Genomic DNA, 22,082 nt, shown 5'->3' on the forward strand with positions numbered 1-22,082 from the left:
AGGAGCCGCGGCGACGCTCCCGCCCCCAGCTCCCGCTGCCGGGAGGGCCGGCGCAGCCGCCATGTTCCTGCGGAGCGGCTGCCGCCGCCTGCCGCTGCCCCCGGCGCCTCGCCCCGGGCACCGCCGGGCGGGCAGCGAGGTCGGGGCGGCGGCAGCGCCGCGCTACGAGGTGGTGGTGATCGGCGGGGGCCACGCGGGCACGGAGGCAGCGGCGGCGGCCGCTCGCGGCGGGGCCTGCACGCTGCTGCTCACGCACAGGATCGGCACCATCGGTACGGCCGCGGGTGCCCGGGCTGGGCGGGGGAAGCCACCGCGGGCGCCTCGGGTCTCCGCGTGGGGAGCGTGGGGGAGCGGCGCTGACCCGGGGGGGTCGCGGGAACCTTTGGGGGATGCTGAGGGTATCCCTGTGTCATTACCCAGGGGAAATGTCCTGCAACCCGTCCTTCGGCGGCATCGGGAAGGGGCACCTCATGCGGGAGGTGGACGCCCTGGACGGGCTGTGCGGCCGCCTGTGCGATCGCTCCGGCGTTCACTACAAGGTGCTGAACCGCTGCAAGGGCCCGGCCGTGTGGGGCCTCCGCGCGCAGATCGACCGCGGCCTCTACAGGGAGAACATGCAGGTGAGGGGGCGCGCCGGGCGGGCTCTCGGGTGTTGGGAGTCGGGACTGAGGAATACGAAGGAAGGGGCTGTGTTTTGCTTTTCATTATTTACCGATCAAACCTAGATACCTTTCTGTTTGGTACTTTGATGCAATGTAAGTTGTAGGAGCTCAGCACAGTTTAAAATTTTCTCTAGTGTTTTAGATACAGGTTAGGCTCCATGACCAATTAGTTTATTTGAGTTTAAACTTTATGTGAGTGAAAACTTCTGCCTGATAAATCAGGATACTACCATAACTGTGTCTGCCAAATGACCTGGTAAGAATGGAAGTGGATAATAGATGTTTCAGAAATCAGCAGGGTTTGGGATTGCCCATATGTCTCATAATTTCCTAGATTTTTGCAGTAACTCCTTTCATGACAGAAAGAAATCCTTAACACACCACTGTTGACAGTTCGTGAGGCATCCGTGGAGGATCTTCTCTTGACAGAGCCAGAACCAGGCCGTCCTGGGAAATGCCAAGTCACAGGAGTCGTTCTGGGTATGTGCTACTAACTCATTAAGTGCCTTCAGTTACTCCGTACTAAGAGTGCCTCCAGCCTTTGGGGTAAATATTTCTGATTCACCGATGAGAAAGATGAATTATACAATTCTAATTCATTAGTGAGGAAGATGAATTAGCCAATAGCACTGGTTTAGGCAAAGTGTGAAATAAACCAGGTTAGTATGTGTAATACAATGTCAAACATACCTGGATTGGTAGTATACTGGGACGTTAACTAAGTTAATTTTCTTCAGGCTAGTGATACTGAATTCTATGCTGTGTTTTGAGATTTTATTTGGTAAATGCTCTCAGTGCACAGGACCACGGGGTCCTCTTAATTACAGGCTTGTACTTCATTACCTCTTGCTGTTACAATAAACAAGCTTTCCGAAGTAAGGCCTGGATATGGATTTTTCCAAGGAGTGTTTTTTTTTGTTAGGGGTAACTTGCTTAGGAATAATAAATATAAAGAAATAACTACATGCTGCTTATTGTAGTTATTACTGTTGGTGCTTTTATTATGGAAAAGCTGGTATTATTTTATAATAGAAGACAGATAAACCCCGAGTGAACACTGGTAGTCTAGTTTTAGACAGAAGCACCAGAATTCTGGGGCTTTGTTGATACTAAAATGTGAACATCTCTGAAAACCTGCTCTTCCAGGGGATGGGAGCACAGTGCATGCTGGGAGTGTTATCCTGACCACCGGTACGTTTCTGAGGGGTATGATCCACATCGGCCTGGAGATGCACCCGGCGGGGCGGCTGGGGGACCAGCCAGCCATCGGGCTGGCTCACACTCTGGAGAAGCTGGGATTTGCTGTGGGCAGGCTGAAGACTGGAACACCACCCCGACTTGCCAAGGATACAATTGACTTTGGTGGTCTGGAGGAACGTGCAGCTGACAACCCTCCAGTGCCATTCAGCTTCCTCAGCGAGGCTGTGTGGATCAAGGTGGGACAGCAAATCCCACCCATCAAATGCACATAGAGCCGGGTGGGAAGTGGTTCTGGGAACGTTGTGCTCATCATCAGCCGCGGAGTGGGTGGCTGCGAAAGGCAGCTGGGATGTATTTGTACTGGAGATGTTAGGCTTTTGAGTACTTTCAATGCGAGGGAGAAGTTACTTGTGTTCTTTTGAAAGCAAATACCTTTTTACTCTCACTTCTCAACTTGAGAACAGAACTTTCTTTACTTCAAAGTAAGGTGATTAGAGTCAGAGTTTTGTGAAATGTGATACTGGTGATGGTATTATTCTTCATGTGCTGGTTACATGGCTTTTTAAACAGTGCTTTATTAAATTTGCCGTCCCGGTTAGACAGTTACTATTGATGAAGTTTTCTGGGGTGTACAGGCCTATGAAGTGGCTCCCTTACCGCACCTGCAATGTATTAATCAAGTTTTTGGGGGTATATAGGCTTTTGACTCCTTAACTTTTTCAAGATAGCTTTCTTGCTCTATGGCATCTAATTCATCTCAAGTTATATGACAACCGTTAACCAATTCTTTATTGGTTGATTAAGTTCTCTAAGGGTTATGGGTCCATGGAGTTCCTTTCTGCAAGTGCAGCGAGGTGATTTCTCAGGGTTTTGTACTGACAGTCAGCCAACACAGATCTAAATCAAAACTATGTAAAATCACAAGACTTTTGGCCAACTAATATATAAGTCAGTGGCAGTTTTAAAGAGTAATGGTGCTACATTGTCACAATTTTGAATGTGAGTCTATTGACTCTTTTTCAGAAAAATCAGTGGAATACTTTACATGGTGAGGTTTTTTCCTCTTCAAGAGATTTTTTTTTTTTCTTCACCAAACCCATTAATTGGCTGTTAGCTGTAGAGTCAGCACTTAATTCTTCTAACTCTGGAGCTTCCCCACCCCCCGCCCATGATCAGTTTGAATGCCGATTCATGTTGATTTAATGGGAATATCCATCCTGTTATTAGGAATATGGCATATAGGGTACAACTTGAATTCGAAACTCCCAGATTCCATCCCGTTCTTGGTCTGGTTTTGGGCATGTTGCTCAGGCTCTCGGATTGCTCGTTTTCAGTCTGTACAGTGGGCATGACAGCCCTGCTGACCCCTCCCAGAAGTAAGAGCCAGCCATCATGGGAAAGGTCTTGGAGATATCAGAGTTATTTAGTAAGGATACGGTGTCGTGACCAGATTAACTTAGGCTGAGCTTTGGCCTCTTCCAGCCCGAAGATCAGCTGTCCTGTTACCTGACTCGCACAAACCTCAAGGCCCAGCAAATTATCCGCGATAACCTCCACCTGAACAGCCACGTCAGGGAGACAACCAGGGGCCCACGGTGAGTGTGTGGCATCATGCAAGGCTGTCAAGGGGACAAGCTGGAAGTCTTTTTGGAGCTGTGGGTCGCTCCTGCTACGCTTCTGGAAAGTAACTTTTTCTCCATGTCAGGTGCTGCTCATGGCTGTTTACTGTTACAGGTACTGTCCCTCTCTTGAATCAAAGGTTCTGCGCTTCCCAGACCGAGAACATCAGGTGTGGCTGGAGCCCGAAGGCTTGGATTCCAACATCATTTATCCCCAAGGCATGTCCATGACACTGCCACCTGAGCTCCAGGAGCAGGTGATCAAATCCGTCCCAGGCTTGGAAAAAGCCAAGATGTTACAGCCAGGTGAGAGGGCTGAATTATTTTGAATCTACTAGTCATATTTATTTACTAGTTAATGAAAAGCAGATTTTGCTTAGAGTGTAGCAAAACAAAGGAAATACGAAGCAAAACTAATTCCTAGATGCAGTGATTTTTAGTTTGCTTGTTCAGAAATCATAAATAGAATTGATAAGCCACTCTGCTCCACTGATTGCCTTGACAGTCCTTCCTGTAACATCTGTCTTGTTGTGTGTCACAGGCTATGGGGTGCAGTATGACTTTTTAGACCCCCGACAACTGACTGCTTCTCTCGAGTCGCGTCTTGTTCAGCGCCTCTTCTTTGCAGGCCAGATAAATGGCACAACAGGCTATGAAGAAGCTGCAGCTCAGGTGGGCGAATCTGATTGTTGTATATTCAGCACTCAGAAAGGGATATTACCTTGGCCTTTGTGATAGTCTTCCTAGGCCCATTTTGTGCTCATGAGATGTTCTTATTTTTATTGCTCACCCTGATTCCAGACTTGCCTAAGATATTTTCACTTGTATCTGTACAAGTATCTGCAGTTGCTATCACTAAAGTTGCAGTAACAGTAGTAATTGAAAATCCTGCCAAGTGTTTCAGCATGGAGACTGCAGTGGGTATAATTGAAACCTTGGGAATTGTCTCCAGACACATCAGCAGGGGCCAAGAAGCCCTTCAGACACTCATAGTGTCACAAGAAGGAAACAGCCTGTATTACTGGCACAGACTGTTGTATTTTCCTGGGTGCGGTTTGACGTGTGAGCCTTTGGGGCAGATGTGCTGATGATTTTGCTAAGACGAGAGCGATGGATGCTTGGTTTGTTTTGCCTGTGCAGGGTGTGATTGCGGGGATCAATGCTTGCCTGCGGGTTCAGGGCAAGCCCCCGTTCACCGTCAGTCGCACCGAGGGCTACGTGGGAGTGCTGATTGATGACCTCACCACGCTGGGCACCAGCGAGCCCTACCGGATGTTCACCAGCCGCGTGGAGTTCCGCATGGCCCTGCGGCCGGACAACGCGGACGCCAGGCTCACTCACAGAGGTGTTCTGCTGTGGTAGCTCTTGCACTGACCAGCCCTGCCTGGCTGTAGACCTTTGTCTCATGGACCATCTGTCTCTGCAGGGTTTGAAGAAGCTGGGTGTGTATCACAGCAGCGATATGAACAAGCAGTAAAGATGAGAGCTGCATTAGAGGATGGGATCGCAACACTAAAATCCCTTCAGTTCAGCATATCCAAATGGTCCCAGTTACTACCAGGAGTTCCCATAAGTAGCAATCGCAGGTCACCTGTCAGGTAAGTGTTACACCTGGAGCTTTCTGGTTTGACCTATGCTTGCTTTAGCACATCTGGCTAGTGGTTTCACAGCATTTATCCATGCTTCCTGAAGCTGTCGGTACTCCAAGATTCCAACTTTACCACCTTCAGAGGACACACGTATGATGTTTGCCTATAGAATAAGTATGGCATTGATGTTTTTACTATTCCATGTGACGTGTGTTCTCAAAGCAAAGGAGTGCTCCACTGGCCCAGACAGTGCTTGCTGTCCTTACACAGTCACCTGCTGGAGATGGTTTTGCAGTGGGTTGCAGCTTTGCTAAAAGCTTGGTAAAAACAACACTTGATTTCAGGCTGGTGTCAGGTGGTAGCTGTTCTTGTACACAAAAGCCCTTACTTCCCTTACTCACACTTTATCTCCTCTTTTCTGTTGTTTGAAATCAGTGACTAAGACCTGGCTGACAGAGTCTGTGTGAAAGGTTTCCCTTAGTGCCCTTGCCTTGTCCCTTCTGTCTTGCTGTAAATTTATATGAGGAGTCTCTCTTCAAGAGTTTGGCAGCTCTTCTGTGTGTTGAAAGGAGATAGTAGGGAATTGAGCATGGCTCTGCAGTTGTTCTGGCTTAAGCTAAGAACTTTGTACATTTGAGCTTGGAACAACCGTAAATCTGCCTTACAAGTGTGACTCCTTTTTACAAGTGTTTACTCTTGTTCTCCACAGTGCCTTTGAAGTCCTTCAGTATCAAGATGCCAACATGGAGATTCTGGCAAAGGCTATCCCAGAGCCCCTGGGCAAGCTTGCTCAATGGAGAGAGCTGTCAGAGAGATTGAAAATAGAAGGTAGAGTACAAGAATTACTCTCTCTCGTGGTGATCTGTATATGTTTGTTCAGTAAGGGGACAGCAGTTGTTTAGTGTGTTTCATGTTGCTGCTTAGAGAAATGAAACATTCTGATGAGTGTGAATTTTTTACCCTAAGACACAGCCCTTTTTATGCTCGGGTGTTTCACTCCGTGGGGAAGATCACTCTTTGGGTTTTTTTCCTCCTTATTGCCCCATCAAATAGGCCATCCTTTGTTCTTGTGAGAAGATAAAAACAACCCATATATCTAAATTTCTGTAACAAATCAAAGAGTATGACTTCTTCCAAAGCAGTGATGTGAATTAGGCTCTGTAATCTACAAGGCTGGAAATTTCCTTAGGAACTTTTGCCCACCTCAGTGGAATTTCTCACTGTGCTTCTTGCAAGTGATTTTCACATGAGTATTTATCAATATCTGCCTTTCTTGTTCCCCTGATCACCACAGCTGCTTACGAGTGGTGTGTAGTCAATCAGCAGCAGGAAATGGAAGAGGTGCGTCGTGATGAGGCACTGCAGCTGCCAGACGACCTGGATTACTTTGCCATTGATGCCTCACTCTCCGCAGAGGTGCGGGAGAAGCTGGATGCAAACCGCCCCCAGACGGTGAGAAACTCAGCCACAGCAGCGCTGAGCAGCAGGAAATCCCTTCTGTCTTCTCAAGGGGCAGGGGGTGAAAGAATCAGGGGAAGGAACAGGTTTTGATCTCATTTCTCACTAGCTCCATGCAGTGTGTAGGTTTGGTGGTAGTTAACTTGTTCCTGTCTCCATGTGCAGATTGGTGCAGTCAGCCGTATCCCTGGAATCACACCAGCTGCTATTGTTAACCTGCTAAGATTTGTGAAAACCAATCACCGGAAGACAGAGAAGCTAAAAGCTGTGCCTCAGTCTGGGGAGTGCTTCCCAGGGAAAATGTACTCAGGCAAAGCAACTTCACAAAGACAGATTTCAGCAGAGTTTTCTGAAGAGGAGACAAAGTTTGTTAAAACACCTTTGTAGAGAATGTACTGATCCAGCCAGACTTCGTGGCAAGATCTGTGCTCTTGAGCCTTCTCCCAGATTACACCAGTGCTGGCTGGGTACAAAGTAGTTGAAGTTGGGTTCTGTGGCAGTGTCATTGCATAGAACAAGATGATGAATGCACAAAAGTAAATGGTCAGAAATGTAAATACAGCCTGTGATCTTGCTGATGCAAATGGAGAGACAGGAGAACTGCTTTTGTAATTCCACTCATTTGGAAGACTTCAGGTAGTCAAAATCCGCATCTTGTAAAGGACAGTGTTTAGTTCTTCTGAAATGAGTAAGACCTGTTACTATACAAAGCCCATGGCAGCACAAGAGAATTGGAGCTGAAAAGTGTGTTCCATTGAGTTCAGAACTTGTGTTCATAGCTGTGCAGTGACTACACGCAGGGTGGTGTCGGTGTGGTGTCAGCCAGTAGGGGACACTTGGCTATGGAAGCGTGTGCCACACAAATATTTAAATTTATGTAGGAGACTGAATGCAAATGCATCCTGCAGATGTTTTTCTCCTTGAAAATAAATAAAGCTTATCTTGAAACTTGCTGAAGAACTCAGTTATCACTTAGCTTTCAGCAGGGCCACGCCAGTTCACTGGATCACACTTCCCACACGTAAGGTGGGCTGAGATTCACTACAGAGCTGGGGGAGGCAGCTGGACAAGGCTTGGTGCTTGGAGGAGGGTGGGAGACATGGGAATCTGCCCCATGGACCTCGGCCTGGGCACTGTGAAGCTCTGTCTGATGTGCTGTGGGCTGGGGGAGTGGGATTCTCATCAGCACTGGTCCTGCAACTGACAGGAACAGAACTTGGATTTGGGCGAGATCCAAGCCAATTAGATCAACTGGGCAGTTGATTACTTACCAGGGAGACACATGGAATTCAAGCAGTTGCTGTGCATCTACCAAATCCTTGCTTGACTCAGGCAGCAGTTTCTGGTGCTGGTCTCATTTCCAAATGTCCTCTGGCTTCAGAACACATTTTGATACAGTAAAATCAGAGAATCTTAAAGGTTGGAAAAGACCTGTAAGGTCACTGAGTTCAACCATGACCCAAATATATATATCTGTAATTTTGAAAATATAATTCTGGAAATTTCTCTGGTGTATTTGCTCTGGGTGAGGGTTGCTCTCCTGTCCAGAGAAAGGAGTCAGAGTAAATCCCTTTTGTTGACAGAGACTGTGTCATGCAGCAGGAGGATGAGCACAGTTTGCAGTTTGTTTGAGGCATTACCCCACCTGCCTGAAAGCACTTCCTTGTCACCATCCACTGGCTTGCCTGGAAGAGTGATCTGTAGGTCAGTTCATGTCAGAATGGCTCAGAAAGGTGAACATTTATCCGCTCCTTTAGATCTGTGGCCTGTTTTCCTTTCATCCTTGTTGGCTCAAAGATTTGCTTCTTGCAAGCCTTAAGTTCAGCATAAGAAAGGCAGCTATGCTTTCTGTGGTGTAACTCAGGCTCCAGGTATGGTGCTTATGGAATTCCAGCTATGTGAATCCAAAGAAACCCTAGATCTTCACTTTTAATCCAATTATGCAGTTTCAAAACTGCATTTCTTAGTTCTTGTTAGCAGTCATTTGACAGGAGTATTTAGCTTTCAATAATGTGTGTCTTTAAAGGCAAGTACTTTGCACCTTGCTACAAAAAGAAACACTGCTCAGCTTTGTGTGCTAAATTTACTTCTGGCCTCACACATGCAGCATAAATGAAAGGGTAATTCCACTGAGCTGGACTGAACCAGTGTCAAAGGAAGAGCAGAAGGAGGGGAGTTTTCTTACGTTTAACAATTTCACAATGCACAGCTGTGGTCTAGGGAGGGGGAAGGAGTTAAGTTCAGGGGGATTTGAAGTCGTATGTGCATTGCTTCCAGCAGATCATTTGTAACAACTGCTCTTTCTGTTTCAGTGTGAAGTGGGTCTTTGGCCACTGGTGAGTTCCCTTGTTAAGACAGGGTGTCCTCTGTTCACATATGTAGGTCAATGATGTCTGTATTTGCTGAAATGGAAAACCTGGCTTGTGCACAAGTTTGAGGACTGGCTGTCCCTCAAGTATTGGTTTCATGTATACAGAGTTTGCTGCAATATATTGTGCTTGTTGAACAGTTCTTGTTTGAGAAGACTTTTAACATGAAAATAAATTGCTGCAAGTAGTTCTATTCATTTTGGTAAGAAAACCAAGCACAGAAAGGCTAAATAATCTGCTCAAGTAGCATGGGCAGATAGGAGGGACACCTTGTGCCATCTGGTTTCTAACCACTGGGGATTTGTTACAAGGCCCAAGGTTTGGTTTTTACATGAAGACAAAGTGAGCTTAGACCTTCGCAGGTGCTGTGGCCTTGCTAAGACCGACAGGATGGGAAGGGCAGAACTGGAGGAGTCTGCTCTTAACATGCTTGCTTTTCCTTGTCTGTGCAGTAATGAATGGCACTTTGTTGTCCTGTAATCCTTGCTGTCACTAGGCTAGCAGGGAGGGAGGATGTGTGGTGAGGTTGACCTAACTTGTTGCACATACCAGCTGTCCTTGTGTTCCCTGCTCCAGTGTGTATGTCTCTCTTTTTCTCCTGCAGAACACAGGCCTGGTGATCAGCACTTTTTCCTCAGATATCTACCACTCTATCTTATCCCAGATTTTTTAGACACCTTCTTTTTGTTCCCTACTCTAGTTTTTATTTCATAGGATACTTGAACTGAGCAGTTTCTTCATCTTGTCTTTATTTCTGCCTGGGAGATGAAAGCAAGAGGAAAATGGAAAGATATTTTATGCTAGGAGACACTAAAAGCTGCAACCTTTGATGGTCTCAGTGCTGCTGGGATGTTTGCAGTAGTGCAGCCCTGGCTGATTGTCTTAGTCCCCCACTTGGCTGGCCCTTGGCAGGCACAGTGTGCCTCCTGCTTGTGCATTGCCCTTGCACTGTGTTAAGTAACAGTCTTCACATGCAGTGGTTTTAGATGCTCAGGGGTTACCAGCTTTGATTACCATACTTCCCACGTTGTGTTCCTCATGCAGTGACAGGTATCTCAGGATGTCATTTAGTGCATGCAGGGAGGAATCTACTGTCCCCTTGGAGATGTTGCTTCCCCCGAGGAGGTGCTCTCAGCTCTTCCAATCAAACCATGGCCAATGCTGCTCAGAGTCCTTCCAGGGTGTTGTTTCCATCTTTTGCCTTGACTTCACGGCACTACTGAGAAATAAAAGGTGTCTTTCCCCTCCTTTGATTAAAATTACTGGAGTCCAGGCATTTAGATGGGAGATGGGAGACTTGCTCTGCAATTGCTATTGCATAAAGGACAGAGAAAAAAGGATGATTCTTGACCTGTTATTTTACTGACAGCCATGCTTTGGGGAAACAAACTGTGCTTTTGTCTCCTTCCTAAACTGCTGTGCTGGTTTAACCCTTCAAGTGTAGCTCTGAGGAAGGAGAGTGATGTGGATCCCCACCAGAGGATCTCTGACTCCATACTCACCATTGTGTGGTGGCCATGCCTGGTACCTGGGCCTTGACCTCTGTGCCAAGGAATGCAGCACTGGCAAACCTATCCTGAAAGCTGGAGGCTGTGCCTTCTTCACCTCTTTGCAGACCTAAGACTGGATGTTTTGACAGCCTGTGATGTCTCCTTGGGGTGCTCAGCCCAGAGCCTCAGCTTCCCTATCTGTGCCCCTGCAGAGCGGGTGCCTCCCTGCCGCTGCAGGAGTGGGTCAGCAGAGCCACTCGGGCGTGCTGCAAAGGGCTCCCGGGAGGGGCACGGCTCAGCAAAAGCCCGGGCTGCGGCAGAGATGCAGGTGGAGCGAGCGAAGGGTGAAGGTGTTCCTGTCTGGCATCAGCTGCAGCTCCCAGCACAAGCCCCAGGAGGGACATTTTCAGGCACGGCTGGGGACTGCTAAGCACACGGCGCTCTTGTTCCAAGTGACAGTGCTGGATGTGGTTAACTGAAGAGCAGGCACGGAGCCAGGTGGGAAATGAGCTCACTCTGCCTTGCAGGGCAGCAAGAAGAGAGAGGAGGTGACAACAGCCAACTCGTGACCAGTTTCTTCCCTCCCAGTCTACTGTGCTTTAACTTGAAAATTGCCGTGCATGACCAGGTGGTGGCCTCTGTCACACGTGTACAGGATTTTTGGAGTCACAAGTGGAACGGCTGGTGTGCCTGGTAGTGCTGAGCTGGCACTTCAGAGAGGTTTTGTCCTTGTCCGGCTGCATCTCGGGAGACTTTGGCCAGGTGGCAGGTGACAGGGCTGGGCTCGGTGACATTGCCCCAGAGCTGGCTGGTGGACAGTGGTGGGTGTCAGGCAGGAGCTGGAAGCGGCTGTTCAGGAGCAGAGTGGTCACGTCACGGGCAGTGACCTCCGTTCTCCTTGGCTGTGCCACGCGTGTAGCAGTCTGGGGAATGCGAATGCGTGCCCAGGAATGAGTCGCAGGAATTTCCCTCACGAGGAAGTGACTGCGGTAGAGCAGAGCCCCCGTCCAGGGTGATTTCCTTCTCCCACTCCCAGGCAGATATATATACCCCTCCTTCTCCAAAGAATTAGGGTACTGTAATCCATAAAAGTGCTTCAGCAGCAGGCTAGGTGGTATTAGTTATTGTTACGAGTAATGACAAACAAACTGATAATAAAATCAACTATTCCTTCCTTTTTTCCCTCTGGAAAAGGCTATTAAAGGACTTGTTAAACACAGAGAGACAACACCAAGAAGAATCCTACATCTCTTTCTCCAAAATATTCATGTCCTATCAGCAGAACCACAGCCTAGCTTATAAACTAAATATTTATGAAATATTAATTAAATATTTTATAATAAGAACTATATATAACAAATAATATAAAATGAATAATATGTATAAATAATAAGTTATTATCAATAACTATTAATTCATTTGTGGGCATTTAATTTTGTTTGCTAAGGAACTAGCTTAGAATCCAGCTTCAAAATAGGAACTGCAGATTTTAAGAAGTCTGGCAATGGCAATTATAAAAAAAATAATTAGGTACTTTTTAAAATTATGTAGATGTAGACATATGTTATATACAACATATAGGTGTGCACGTGTATGTATGTATGTATATATACGTATATATATATGTATATATGTGTGTGTATATATATATATGTATATGTATATATATGTATACATATGTATATGTTTAAAAAGAAAATGGGCATTTTGCTTAAGATGTGCCCAGGTGGCTGCAGATAAGAGGAACCTGAAACTTGATTTAAAATTTCAGCCCTACCTGCAATCAACTCCCTCCAGGAGGGGACATTTGTGTTGCCTTTCCATCTCTGTGCAGGTTTAGAGTCAACAGCTTTGCCAGCTTTGCTGATGTGTGCAGAATAGACACCTGGCGTGGGGAAACACTGTGGCTCTTCCCTTTGTATTAAATAATCCAGATTTTACTGGGCTGAAAGGGAAAATGTGACTGTGACTGCTGTTGGCAGGGCAGGCAGGCCCCTGAGTTAGGGGTGAGCTGGCTCTGCTAATTTCCAGTGACTATGGAATGCAAAAAAATTAGCATATTAACCCACAAAGTAGTGTTTGTGCTGGGCCTGAGCTAGCAGATGCCCTTGCAGGAGGATGCCCAGGGCTCTGGATTGCTTTGCTGAGAAGAGCCAGGAGACTTAGAAAGTACCTCAGCACACACAGGGCAAATCTGTTGCTACTGCATCCTTAAAATCACGCACTTGGCCCATGGGGATCATTCACCAAAGAAAGCTTAGGTGCTTTCCAACTTGATTTGCTTTTTTAAAGGAAGAAATGAGCAAAACCTGCACAAATTGCAGCTCCTTGGCTGACAGCCCATGTGCCCCCCACTGCTGCCCCACCGTCTCCCCACCCAGAGGCCAGAGATCTTCATCAGGGTATCCCACTCTGATTCATCTCCACCTTTCCTCAGTACCTCACTCAGCATCTTCCAAGGGAAATAAGGGTTCAGCTGCCACTGTACCAGTACAGAGAAGCTGGCAGATTTGAATTATGTTGTGTAAATATTTGAAACATTAAAGGATTAAAGAATTACTGGTAGATAGCCAGGGAAAGTAACCTGATTTTTTAAAAAGCAGACAACAATGTAATTGACTTATGATGCAGAAATAATCTGAAGGGACTAAAGAGGACCCAGAAAAGGCTAAAAACCCACAGCTTCTGTACCTTGGAAGCCAATACAGTTTTGATATCTAGAAGACTTTTCTTCAGCTCTTTTGCACCCTAGGTGCCCTCTTCTTTCTCCTGAAGTGGTTTCAGGCCTCTCCTTGGTAAGCAGGAGCAGCATTGCAAGAGAAGGGTAATTTTCCCCAGTATTATCTTCCACTGTGTTAATACTGTCAGGAATTTACAACTTGCAGTGAAATGCATGTGAGAAGTTCTTGTAGAAAAGGAGCTCTTGGTGAAGCAGATGCTTTAAGCAGGACCTCAGAAGTGCTCAGGGTCCCTCAGGGTGCTGTTGGGGAGACAGCTTATCAGCCCTCCCACTGCAACTTCCACCCCCCAGCCTCCCTCTGGGCACTACACAGACATAGAACTAATAGAAATTAAAACCAGGTGGGTTGTATTCATCAGGCTGAATTTACATGGTTCTTGAACAGATAATCATTTAGCACCAATGAGGAAAAGAATATTCCTGTACAGTACAAAGTTTAATTTGTCTCTACATGGTTGATCTTGACCAAACCTAAAATTTAAAATACGCATTTACAGAAAATAGTTTTTCAAAATATACTGAGACAGCTAAATTCAGAATGTGAGTTAGTCTATTTATGATTTCAGTAAACTAAGTTACTCCAATTATTAGCCTTGTACAAACTGATCTGAGATACAAATAAAATGCCTCTGGGCAGTAGTCTGAGCAAAGTCCATTTTATTCCAGCCTAAACTATCCACCTAGGCAACCAACACTGAGCAAGAAGTTACTTAGTGATATCAGCTATGACTGCACTGCTCCATTTCCCCCAATACCTCGCCACATAACATTTCTGGAATATTTCTGTGTATTCAAAGTCCTCTGGACTACCGACGCATTCATCAACTAGAAAGGAAACATTCACAAATACAAGGCTCCAGACAGTTTTCTGCCTTCAGAGCTGGCTCCATCATCACAGCAGCATGCTGTCATACTTCTGTATGAACACCACCAGCATTATAGGACAGTAAGGAGAGAGTTAAGGACAGCTGTAAATGTTGCTTAAAGAAATAAGCAGTCAGAAGACAAATACAGTTCTCAACTAAGAACATTTATTAGAAGTTTGATCGAAGTAGTTTTATTCCCATATTTTGTTTACAAAAGTCTAACAACTTCCCCAGGTAATCAGATTAAAAAAAGAACTGAGGTGGCATTACAGAAGTGCATAGAAAGCAAATCTAGTCTATAAAAGTTAAAGTAAAAAAGAAAGAAAACCAAATGTGTAAAATGTAAGTTTTATGTACATGAAAGCAATTGCTAGTATTGCAGGCAGAGCATTCCCACGTGTATGGCTGCACACATGAAGTTGTTAGATGCAATACTGTTCTTCAGGGGTTTTTTTCCAGGAAGCAGGACCAGTCCCTCTGCCACAAACTACACAGCCGGCTCTTGCCCTGCTCTTTAGCTGGGCCATTTTAACGATGACCCAGCCTCCCAGCAGCTGATCTGATCAAGGTACAGGTGACCCAAGGGCCTCTTGCAATAGCAGCACCACACTGCACTGCTGGGTCACAGCTTATTTTCCCTAAGGATCTGAAGGAGCTGCTTACTATGAGCCCATTTCCAAATTACCATGGAGCATGTAAACCCAGCTGAAGACAACCCTGCAACGTGCACAGAAGCGCTCCAGACTGGGTGTTGCATATCCAGGCCACGGCCGGCCAAACCAAACATCCTGCGCCTAACAAAGGAATGTGAAGGAAATCCAAGGAACGCAGCGCTGCGCTGAAGGCAGCCTGTGCAAAGCTGCTTTGCTTTTCATCCAAATCAGAACTCTGCTGAACCAGTTTGACCGAAGCCTCTTGGAAAATATTTAGCGGTTTAACTGAAACGCATGCTAAGATTTGGCAAGGTACTTCAAGCTTTATTCTGCCTCCATTTTGAAGTTATGTACTTCCTGTTACCTTGGGAACACTAGCAAACCTCCAGAAGCAGAAATTAAGCAGCAGAGATTTCTTTACTGAATTACAGAGCCTGCAATGAAGCTTTCTAGCCCTTGCTTCCACTGTACCTTCAAAAAGTGTGTAATGCTCCAAGGTTGCACTGCAGTTAAGACAGAGAAGGTGAGCAGAAAAGGAGAAAAGATCCAGACAGAGCATGAAAATAAGTAACAGCAGTTCAGACCTATCCAAGCAGTACAGATACGAGTTCCTGCAGAACAAGCACACAGCTGGAGAAGGAAAGGAAAACAGAACACAGATAATACAGCCATTACAGGCAGAACAAACACACTGGTGTCATGGAACAAGTCCCTCACAAATATCAATTCTTTTTGACCTATCCTGGGGATGCTGTGGGGAAATCATGTGAAAGGTTAGTAAAACAGCTGCACCATTATGCAAGTCAGCTCCGATTATCCATTAACTGCTTGCCCCCGTTTACCAATTTGAAGCAAGGCTTCTAAGCCAGAATTCCTAATAATTACAGCCGGCATTCTCATAACCCTCAACACTTAACTTGGGGTTATTTGTCTACTGATTATTATTAATAGTTTGGACTAGATACCCAAGTCCCCTTTAACTGCTTGATCCAAATTTTCACCCTGTTGTTAAAAAAATAGCAGGCACCTCATACCACTGTACCATTTGATGCTGGCTACAATGGTGAATCATTTAGATTGCATCGAAGTGTACTGCTAGAAAGAAGCTTCAGATTTGGCTATTCAATGTCTTACTAATTATTAGAAAACATCTATGTAAAAGTGTTTAAATTTTTGAAGAGCTACACAACATAAGTTTTCCAGAAAAAAAAAAAATCTGTTTCTGCTTATGACTAGAAAAATCAGTGTACAAAATGTTGGAAACCAAACATTGGATTCTTTGTAGTATTTTTTAAGGTTAAATGTGTTCACTTCTTCTCAATGCAGACTTTTCTTGGCTTACTCAATGCTTCACAAAATGCACAAAACCACTGTAATTGTTACCTGGTATCTGTGCAATCCAACCTAAAAATAAGTTTTTGAAGAAAGCACCAGTAAAGTTTTTAAGGCTTAGATCACTTTAAAAGTAAACCTGTGTATGAATTTTGTTCTACTCTTCAGGAACAAGTAATTTTGAGTATTTGCTTTGCAACTTCTGAACATATTTAAGAAACAACAATCCTTTCTTATCCCACCATGACTAGATACAGGTCTTGCCATAAATTTAACATTAACCCAAAGAACACAGAGACATAGCATTGAACTTGTGTTTTAATGGTCTCAAATTCTGTGACAGATTTTTGGTCAAGTTTCCATTTTAAAAAATTTATCGATTTTAAAGACTAATAACTTAAACTGCCACGAAACAAATGGTCCACAAACATTCCTTTCCTTCTGAAGCTTTTACGATGCATTGTAATCATTAACCAGTCTTTTGCTATTAAACTTAAATGGCCAATTGAGACAAACAGTTCTGAGACCGTTCTTCCACCACTGGTTAAGACTGAGGTGGCAGCTGGTGTACAGAATTTTCATTTAGCCTTCTGGGCCTTCTGGGCAGACTTTGTGACCTTGCCAGCTCCTCCAGCCTTCTTGTCAACTGCCTTGATGACACCAACAGCAACCGTCTGCCTCATGTCACGCACGGCAAAACGACCTGAAAGCAAAAACACATTTCATGACTTTTGTCTATGCTGCCTATCTCACAGCCCAATTTGCACAGTGGCAGCACACAGGCTGGTGTAAATGGTCCAGCGCTGCTCTGCAAACAGACAGGGACAGAGGTATAACCCTTCTCTGGAGTTTCTCTCCATGTACCAGTAAAGTCTTGGCTCCACTTCACTGTTTCAAGTCACAGCTTTCATCAGCATTTCACAAGACACACTGCATCCGGCTACTAGAAATGGAGGAGTGTCTTTTCCAGAGACCCATATTAATATGAGATGCCTTACCGAGAGGAGGGTAATCAGAGAAGCTCTCAACACACATGGGTTTGCCAGGGATCATATCAACAATGGCAGCATCTCCAGATTTCAGGAACTTGGGGCCATCCTCCAGCTTCTTCCCAGAACGACGATCGATCTTCTCCTTAAGCTCAGCAAATTTGCACGCAATGTGAGCAGTATGGCAATCCAGCACAGGGGCATAGCCAGCACTGATTTGGCCAGGGTGATTCAAGATAATGACCTAAGAAACAAAGAAGGCCAAGTTAGAAGGGGTATAATTTTTAACACTGACATATTCTTACAAAGCCAAGGACTTAAATAAGATTTGCTTCAATCAAATATAACTCAAAATACAACTCTATGTTACTTTATAGCTTAGCCTAACAAGACTCCTATTTTGGATTCCCAACATCCCTGAATAGCTGCATAACATACCTGTGCAGTGAAGCCAGCAGCTTCCATGGGAGGGTCATTCTTGCTGTCACCAGCAACATTACCACGGCGAACATCTTTCACAGACACGTTCTTAACATTGAAGCCAACGTTGTCACCAGGCAGAGCTTCGCTCAGTGCTTCGTGGTGCATCTCAACAGATTTAACCTCAGTTGTTACATTGACTGGGGCAAATGTAACCACCATGCCTGGCTTCAGAACACCTGTTTCCACACGGCCAACTGGTACAGTGCCAATGCCTGCAAAAGCAACCACAGCATTACTCATTGTTCAGCTTAGTGAATATATGCCCTTATGGGGGGAAAGCCCACTCGAGACAAGAATTTTAATTTTTGTCTTGGAGAAGCAGCTCTTGGGCAAATGCCTGCATTTCTGGCCCATACATCAGCTGCTGCTGGCACATGAGCAGCGTTCCAGGGTACACATACCGCCGATTTTGTAGACATCCTGAAGAGGCAGACGCAGAGGTTTGTCAGTTGGACGAGTTGGTGGCAGGATGCAGTCCAGGGCTTCAAGGAGGGTGGTTCCACTGGCACTGCCATCCTTACGGGTGATCTTCCATCCCTTGAACCAGGGCATCTGTAATAGAAACAAACCCAGGTTAATCTGACTGACAAACTTAATGGCACAAGGCTGAAAAAGCCCAAGTGGTATCTCTTAGCATATTTCAATTTACTGCTGCAGAGTAAGAATTTTTCTAAGTGCTAAGATTTATCTTGGACCTTTGAACTTCCCAAACGTAACTATTACCAAACATGTGCATTTTATCATTGCATAATTGGTCTTAACAGTGTTCCCAGTTTCATGCCTTAACAGAAATAAATGCCAAACCTACGTTAGAGCTAGGCTCCAGCATGTTGTCACCATTCCAACCAGAAATTGGCACAAAAGCCACAGTGTCTGGGTTGTAGCCAATCTTCTTGATGTAGGTGCTGACTTCTTTGACAATCTCTTCATATCTCTTCTGGCTGTAGGGTGGCTCAGTGGAATCCATCTTGTTGACACCAACAATCAGCTGTTTTACACCCAGGGTGTAGGCCAGAAGGGCATGCTCACGGGTCTGCCCATTCTTGGAAATACCAGCCTCGAATTCACCAACACCAGCAGCAACGATCAGGACAGCACAATCAGCCTTCAAAAAGGAAAAAAAAAACCCTCACTATAATGCTTGCATGTATGTCAAAGTACTACAGGAACCCCCAACCAAAGAACAACCTTCCTGAACCCCCTAAATCCTACTTTCTTTACATACCTGAGAAGTTCCAGTAATCATGTTTTTAATGAAGTCTCTGTGTCCAGGAGCATCAATGATGGTGACGTAGTATTTGCTTGTTTCAAACTTCCACAGGGAAATGTCAATAGTAATACCACGCTCACGTTCAGCCTTCAGCTTGTCCAAGACCCAGGCATATTTGAAGGAACCTTTGCCCATCTATAGTTACAAAAAAAACAGTTTATTAAAAAAAAAAAGGGGTTCTGTATCTGCAACTAGCTCAGAAAGATCACACTGGCTGAAGAGCAAAATCTAGTAATAGTAACTGGCTTAATAATGAAAAACGTTGCTGCTCATAAAACAAGCAACCAGATATGCTTGGCGCTACTGGTGAGAGATGCCAACTGTTGAACCTTATTGAACCTGCTGACAGGTCAGACTCCCTGACAGCTTGTTAATTTCACTAATGCAACTTTATGATAAAGCTCTTAAGCCCGAGGCCTACTATCAAATATCCTCTACAATTTCAAGTCCTCCTACTACTTCAATCCTTGCAATAATCAACACTTTTATTTCCACTCTACTCAACATTTGCCAAATTTTATTCTATTATGTTCTTATGACCTGTGCTGTTATTACACAGAAAAAACAGTATCAGTAAAACTCCCAGATTTTTAAATTAGACTTATATCAACTTCCTTCTATGCAGTTTGAATCTGGCCACTGAACATGATTCCAGATGTAGCTTTAGCCTACCTTCTCTTCACTTGCTTTACGTTTCACAATCTGAGTTTCTGCAATTAACACAATGGCAGATTGAACACTCAACACTTGTTCTACCTCGGGGACAACTGCAACCCAGCTGCCACCCTGTGGCCTCGCAACACTGAGCCACTTGTTCAGCTCCTGGGGTAGTGGCAACCAGACCGCCTCCCTGTGGCCACTGAACGCTTTGCAGGTTCACTTTTCAATTAAGGGTCTATTCACTGCTGCAGCCCGGAATTTTACTGGCTGCTCTGCACCCACCCACCTCAGCCGCTTCCTTCTCGAACTTCTCGATGGTCCTCTTATCGATGCCCCCACATTTGTAGATGAGGTGGCCGGTGGTGGTGGACTTGCCAGAATCGACGTGGCCGATGACGACGATGTTGATGTGGGTCTTCTCCTTTCCCATTTTGGATGGTAGCTGAGTTTTTTCTTTCGGCAAAAGAGAATCGACACCTGTAAAGTTCCCGAGAAAAAAGCTGGTTACGCCTCAGGCCGGGCCTAGGGGCAGCGATGGCGGAGCCACATGCGGGGCGGCCCGGCCGGGAGGGCGGCCCCGCCCCGCCGGGGGAGGGGAGGAGCGAGGCGGGCGGGCCAGGGGCCCCTCGGAGCGCCCCTCGCGTCGCCCCCTCCCCGGGCTCGAGTTACCCCGGCGGCGGTGGCCGGGGCGCGGGGCGGCGGCGAGCGGGCCCGGCGGGCAGCGCGGAGGGCGGGGCCGCCCCGCTCCTTTGTGTGACTCACCCCGCCCGGGCCGCCACGTCCTCCATTTTGTGGCGCTGGCGGCGGGCAGGCAAGGCGAGCGCCATTTTTTCACTCGTGCCCAGGCCCCCCTCCCCCACGACGGCATCCGCCGCCGTCCCCCGACGGTCCCCGCACGGCCCTGCGCCGCTGCCCGCGGGGCGTGAGGGGAGGTTGCCGGGCGTTTTCTGCCCCTCACCCGCCCGGACACGCCGCTCCCCCCACCTCAGCCCAGACAACGGGAGCGTGCACATGCTAATCGAGGGGGACGATGCGCCGCCATCCCGCCGCCCCGCGCTCTCCTGCCCGCCCGTCCGTCCACCTCGGTTCCCGGTGGCACCCCCGGCCCCTCCCTCCCCCTCCCCTCGGCCCCCTACACGCCCCAGCTCGGCGCTCGCCGGGCCTCCGGGGCGAGCGGACCCCGGCCCAGCCCGGCCCCGCGGACGCGCCTCACCTGCTCGGCGACGGCGGCAAACCCGGAGCGAAAAAGACCGACGGCGTGAGCTCCGCCCCTTATATACCCTGGCGGGGGGCGGGGCCTCGGGGACACGTCACCGCTCCCGGCGGCCCCGCGGCCCCGCCCGGGCACGGAGCGCCCCCGCCCCCGCCCCCGCCCCCGTCAGGGCTGTGCGGGACCCCCCCGGCCCGAGCGGGACCCGGCCCGGTCCGGCCGCGGGGAGCGGGGCCCAGCGCGGCCCTGCGATGTGCTGAGGGGCTCCGCCGGGAAGGGAGCGGTGTCCCTCTCGCGCTGGGACGGGGAGCGGGCGGGCGGGAGTGGCCGCCTTGTCCGGGAAGAAGCGGGGCAGCACCGACCAGCCCCGGCCCCCCTGCGGGGCCCAGCCGCTCGGGCCTGGGCACCGGGGAGCGTCAGGCCCCGCGTCATGGCCGGGCCGGAGCGGGATGCGGCAGTTGACGGAAGTCCCTGGGGAACAGCCCCCGGCGAGTTAATTGTATTTCGCATTAGGGGCACAAAGGAACGCAATCAGCGAGATTAGAAGCGTCCAGTGAGTTACCCTGACCGGCAAGTAACAAATGTCGGCTAAACAGCACGGAATACGAAACTCCCCCTACCCCAGTACGGTGCAAGTCTCACAGAATCGGATGTGGAGAAGAAGGGGAAGAGCAGGAATTCCTGGAAGCTTATCACACCGGAATAAGAAGCCATCGTTTGGCTTTAAAATTTTTTTTTTTTTTTTTTTTTTTTTTTTTTTTTTGTTTTGCCATTAGAGGACAAAAGTTGACTCGTCTTAGGAAACTTCGGCACAAAAATACAAATCAAGGCAGACGCACCATCAGCAAAGATGCGTCTGAAGTGCAAATGCATCAGTCACAGAAGCATTCGGGACATGGGCTCTCTGTGCAAGAAACCCTGACTGCAAGAAGTGCCCCCATACTGTATTTTCACATGGGAAAACCCGCAGCCCTGGCAAAGTATTTTTAGAATCATGGCAATGAGGAGTCACAAAACAGCTCACAACATCAGAAATAAAGGCCCTTGTGATTCCAGTGGATTTTTTCTGGTTTAGTCGCCTGTAACTGATATAAGAAAATTCATTAAATATTCAACATCTCCTATACCCATTCAAGAGAAATTAAGCTGAGAATCTGAACTATCTCTGTTATTTTTAAATTATCTGCAAAGCTATGTAGTCCATGTTCTTATTCAGCTACATTATATGCCTGTCAGAAATAGTTACTTACCAATAGACAACTATAATCCATTTCTTGGTATGCCAAACTAATAATAAAAAAACTACCCCATGCATCTACAAATGAACCCTTCCACTTGACTTTTAAGTTTCTCTGAGATAAACCTAGCATCAAATTCATTAGAGAGCACTAAACTTAGTATTTCATGGTTTGATATGGAAGTGTTTCCATGAGATACAGTATTTTTCCCACATGAAAGATTAAAAATATGCATTTTGTAAAAAAAAACGAAA

The 22,082-nt window shown here is 46.8% G+C and overlaps 2 protein-coding genes across 3 annotated transcripts; one reads left to right on the forward strand and one right to left on the reverse strand.

Annotated features, from left to right (window-relative positions):
* Positions 1 to 14: 14 nt before the first annotated feature.
* Positions 15 to 16,663, forward strand: MTO1 (mitochondrial tRNA translation optimization 1). The gene is made up of 12 exons (XM_068183838.1): positions 15 to 272; positions 421 to 620; positions 1,025 to 1,142; positions 1,809 to 2,098; positions 3,345 to 3,457; positions 3,597 to 3,787; positions 4,023 to 4,153; positions 4,622 to 4,826; positions 4,908 to 5,079; positions 5,780 to 5,898; positions 6,365 to 6,522; positions 6,694 to 16,663. The coding sequence occupies exons 1-12, from the start codon at positions 62 to 64 to the stop codon at positions 6,913 to 6,915; spliced, it is 2,130 nt and encodes a 709-aa protein (XP_068039939.1). The 5' UTR covers positions 15 to 61; the 3' UTR covers positions 6,916 to 16,663.
* EEF1A1 (eukaryotic translation elongation factor 1 alpha 1) lies at positions 16,279 to 20,751 on the reverse strand. 2 transcript variants are annotated; one of them, XM_068183842.1, is made up of 8 exons: positions 20,594 to 20,751; positions 19,667 to 19,857; positions 18,676 to 18,855; positions 18,259 to 18,555; positions 17,852 to 18,002; positions 17,406 to 17,662; positions 16,977 to 17,211; positions 16,279 to 16,681 (listed from the first exon to the last, which is right to left on the reverse strand). In XM_068183842.1, the coding sequence occupies exons 2-8, from the start codon at positions 19,808 to 19,810 to the stop codon at positions 16,557 to 16,559; spliced, it is 1,389 nt and encodes a 462-aa protein (XP_068039943.1). In that variant the 5' UTR covers positions 19,811 to 19,857; positions 20,594 to 20,751; the 3' UTR covers positions 16,279 to 16,556. The 2 variants fall into 2 exon arrangements, with proteins under 2 accessions (XP_068039943.1, XP_068039944.1); XM_068183843.1 differs by having other exon boundaries at positions 20,589 to 20,676.
* Between the last annotated feature and the right edge of the window lie 1,331 nt (positions 20,752 to 22,082).

The sequence above is a fragment of the Anomalospiza imberbis genome, chromosome 3, assembly GCF_031753505.1.
Source record: "Anomalospiza imberbis isolate Cuckoo-Finch-1a 21T00152 chromosome 3, ASM3175350v1, whole genome shotgun sequence".
Classification (NCBI taxonomy): domain Eukaryota; kingdom Metazoa; phylum Chordata; class Aves; order Passeriformes; family Viduidae; genus Anomalospiza; species Anomalospiza imberbis.

Excerpts from the sequence above, each read along its gene's own strand:
- MTO1 (XM_068183838.1), top strand. The coding sequence starts at position 62 with ATGTTCCTGCGGAGCGGCTGCCGCCGCCTGCCGCTGCCCCCGGCGCCT. Across the intron at positions 273-420 it reads GCACAGGATCGGCACCATCG|GGGAAATGTCCTGCAACCCG; the intron begins GTACGGCCGCGG and ends GTCATTACCCAG. Across the intron at positions 5,080-5,779 it reads AATCGCAGGTCACCTGTCAG|TGCCTTTGAAGTCCTTCAGT; the intron begins GTAAGTGTTACA and ends TGTTCTCCACAG.
- EEF1A1 (XM_068183842.1), bottom strand. The coding sequence starts at position 19,810 with ATGGGAAAGGAGAAGACCCACATCAACATCGTCGTCATCGGCCACGTC. Across the intron at positions 17,212-17,405 it reads CTGCTGGCTTCACTGCACAG|GTCATTATCTTGAATCACCC; the intron begins GTATGTTATGCA and ends TTTGTTTCTTAG. Across the intron at positions 16,682-16,976 it reads CTCTGATTACCCTCCTCTCG|GTCGTTTTGCCGTGCGTGAC; the intron begins GTAAGGCATCTC and ends TTTTGCTTTCAG.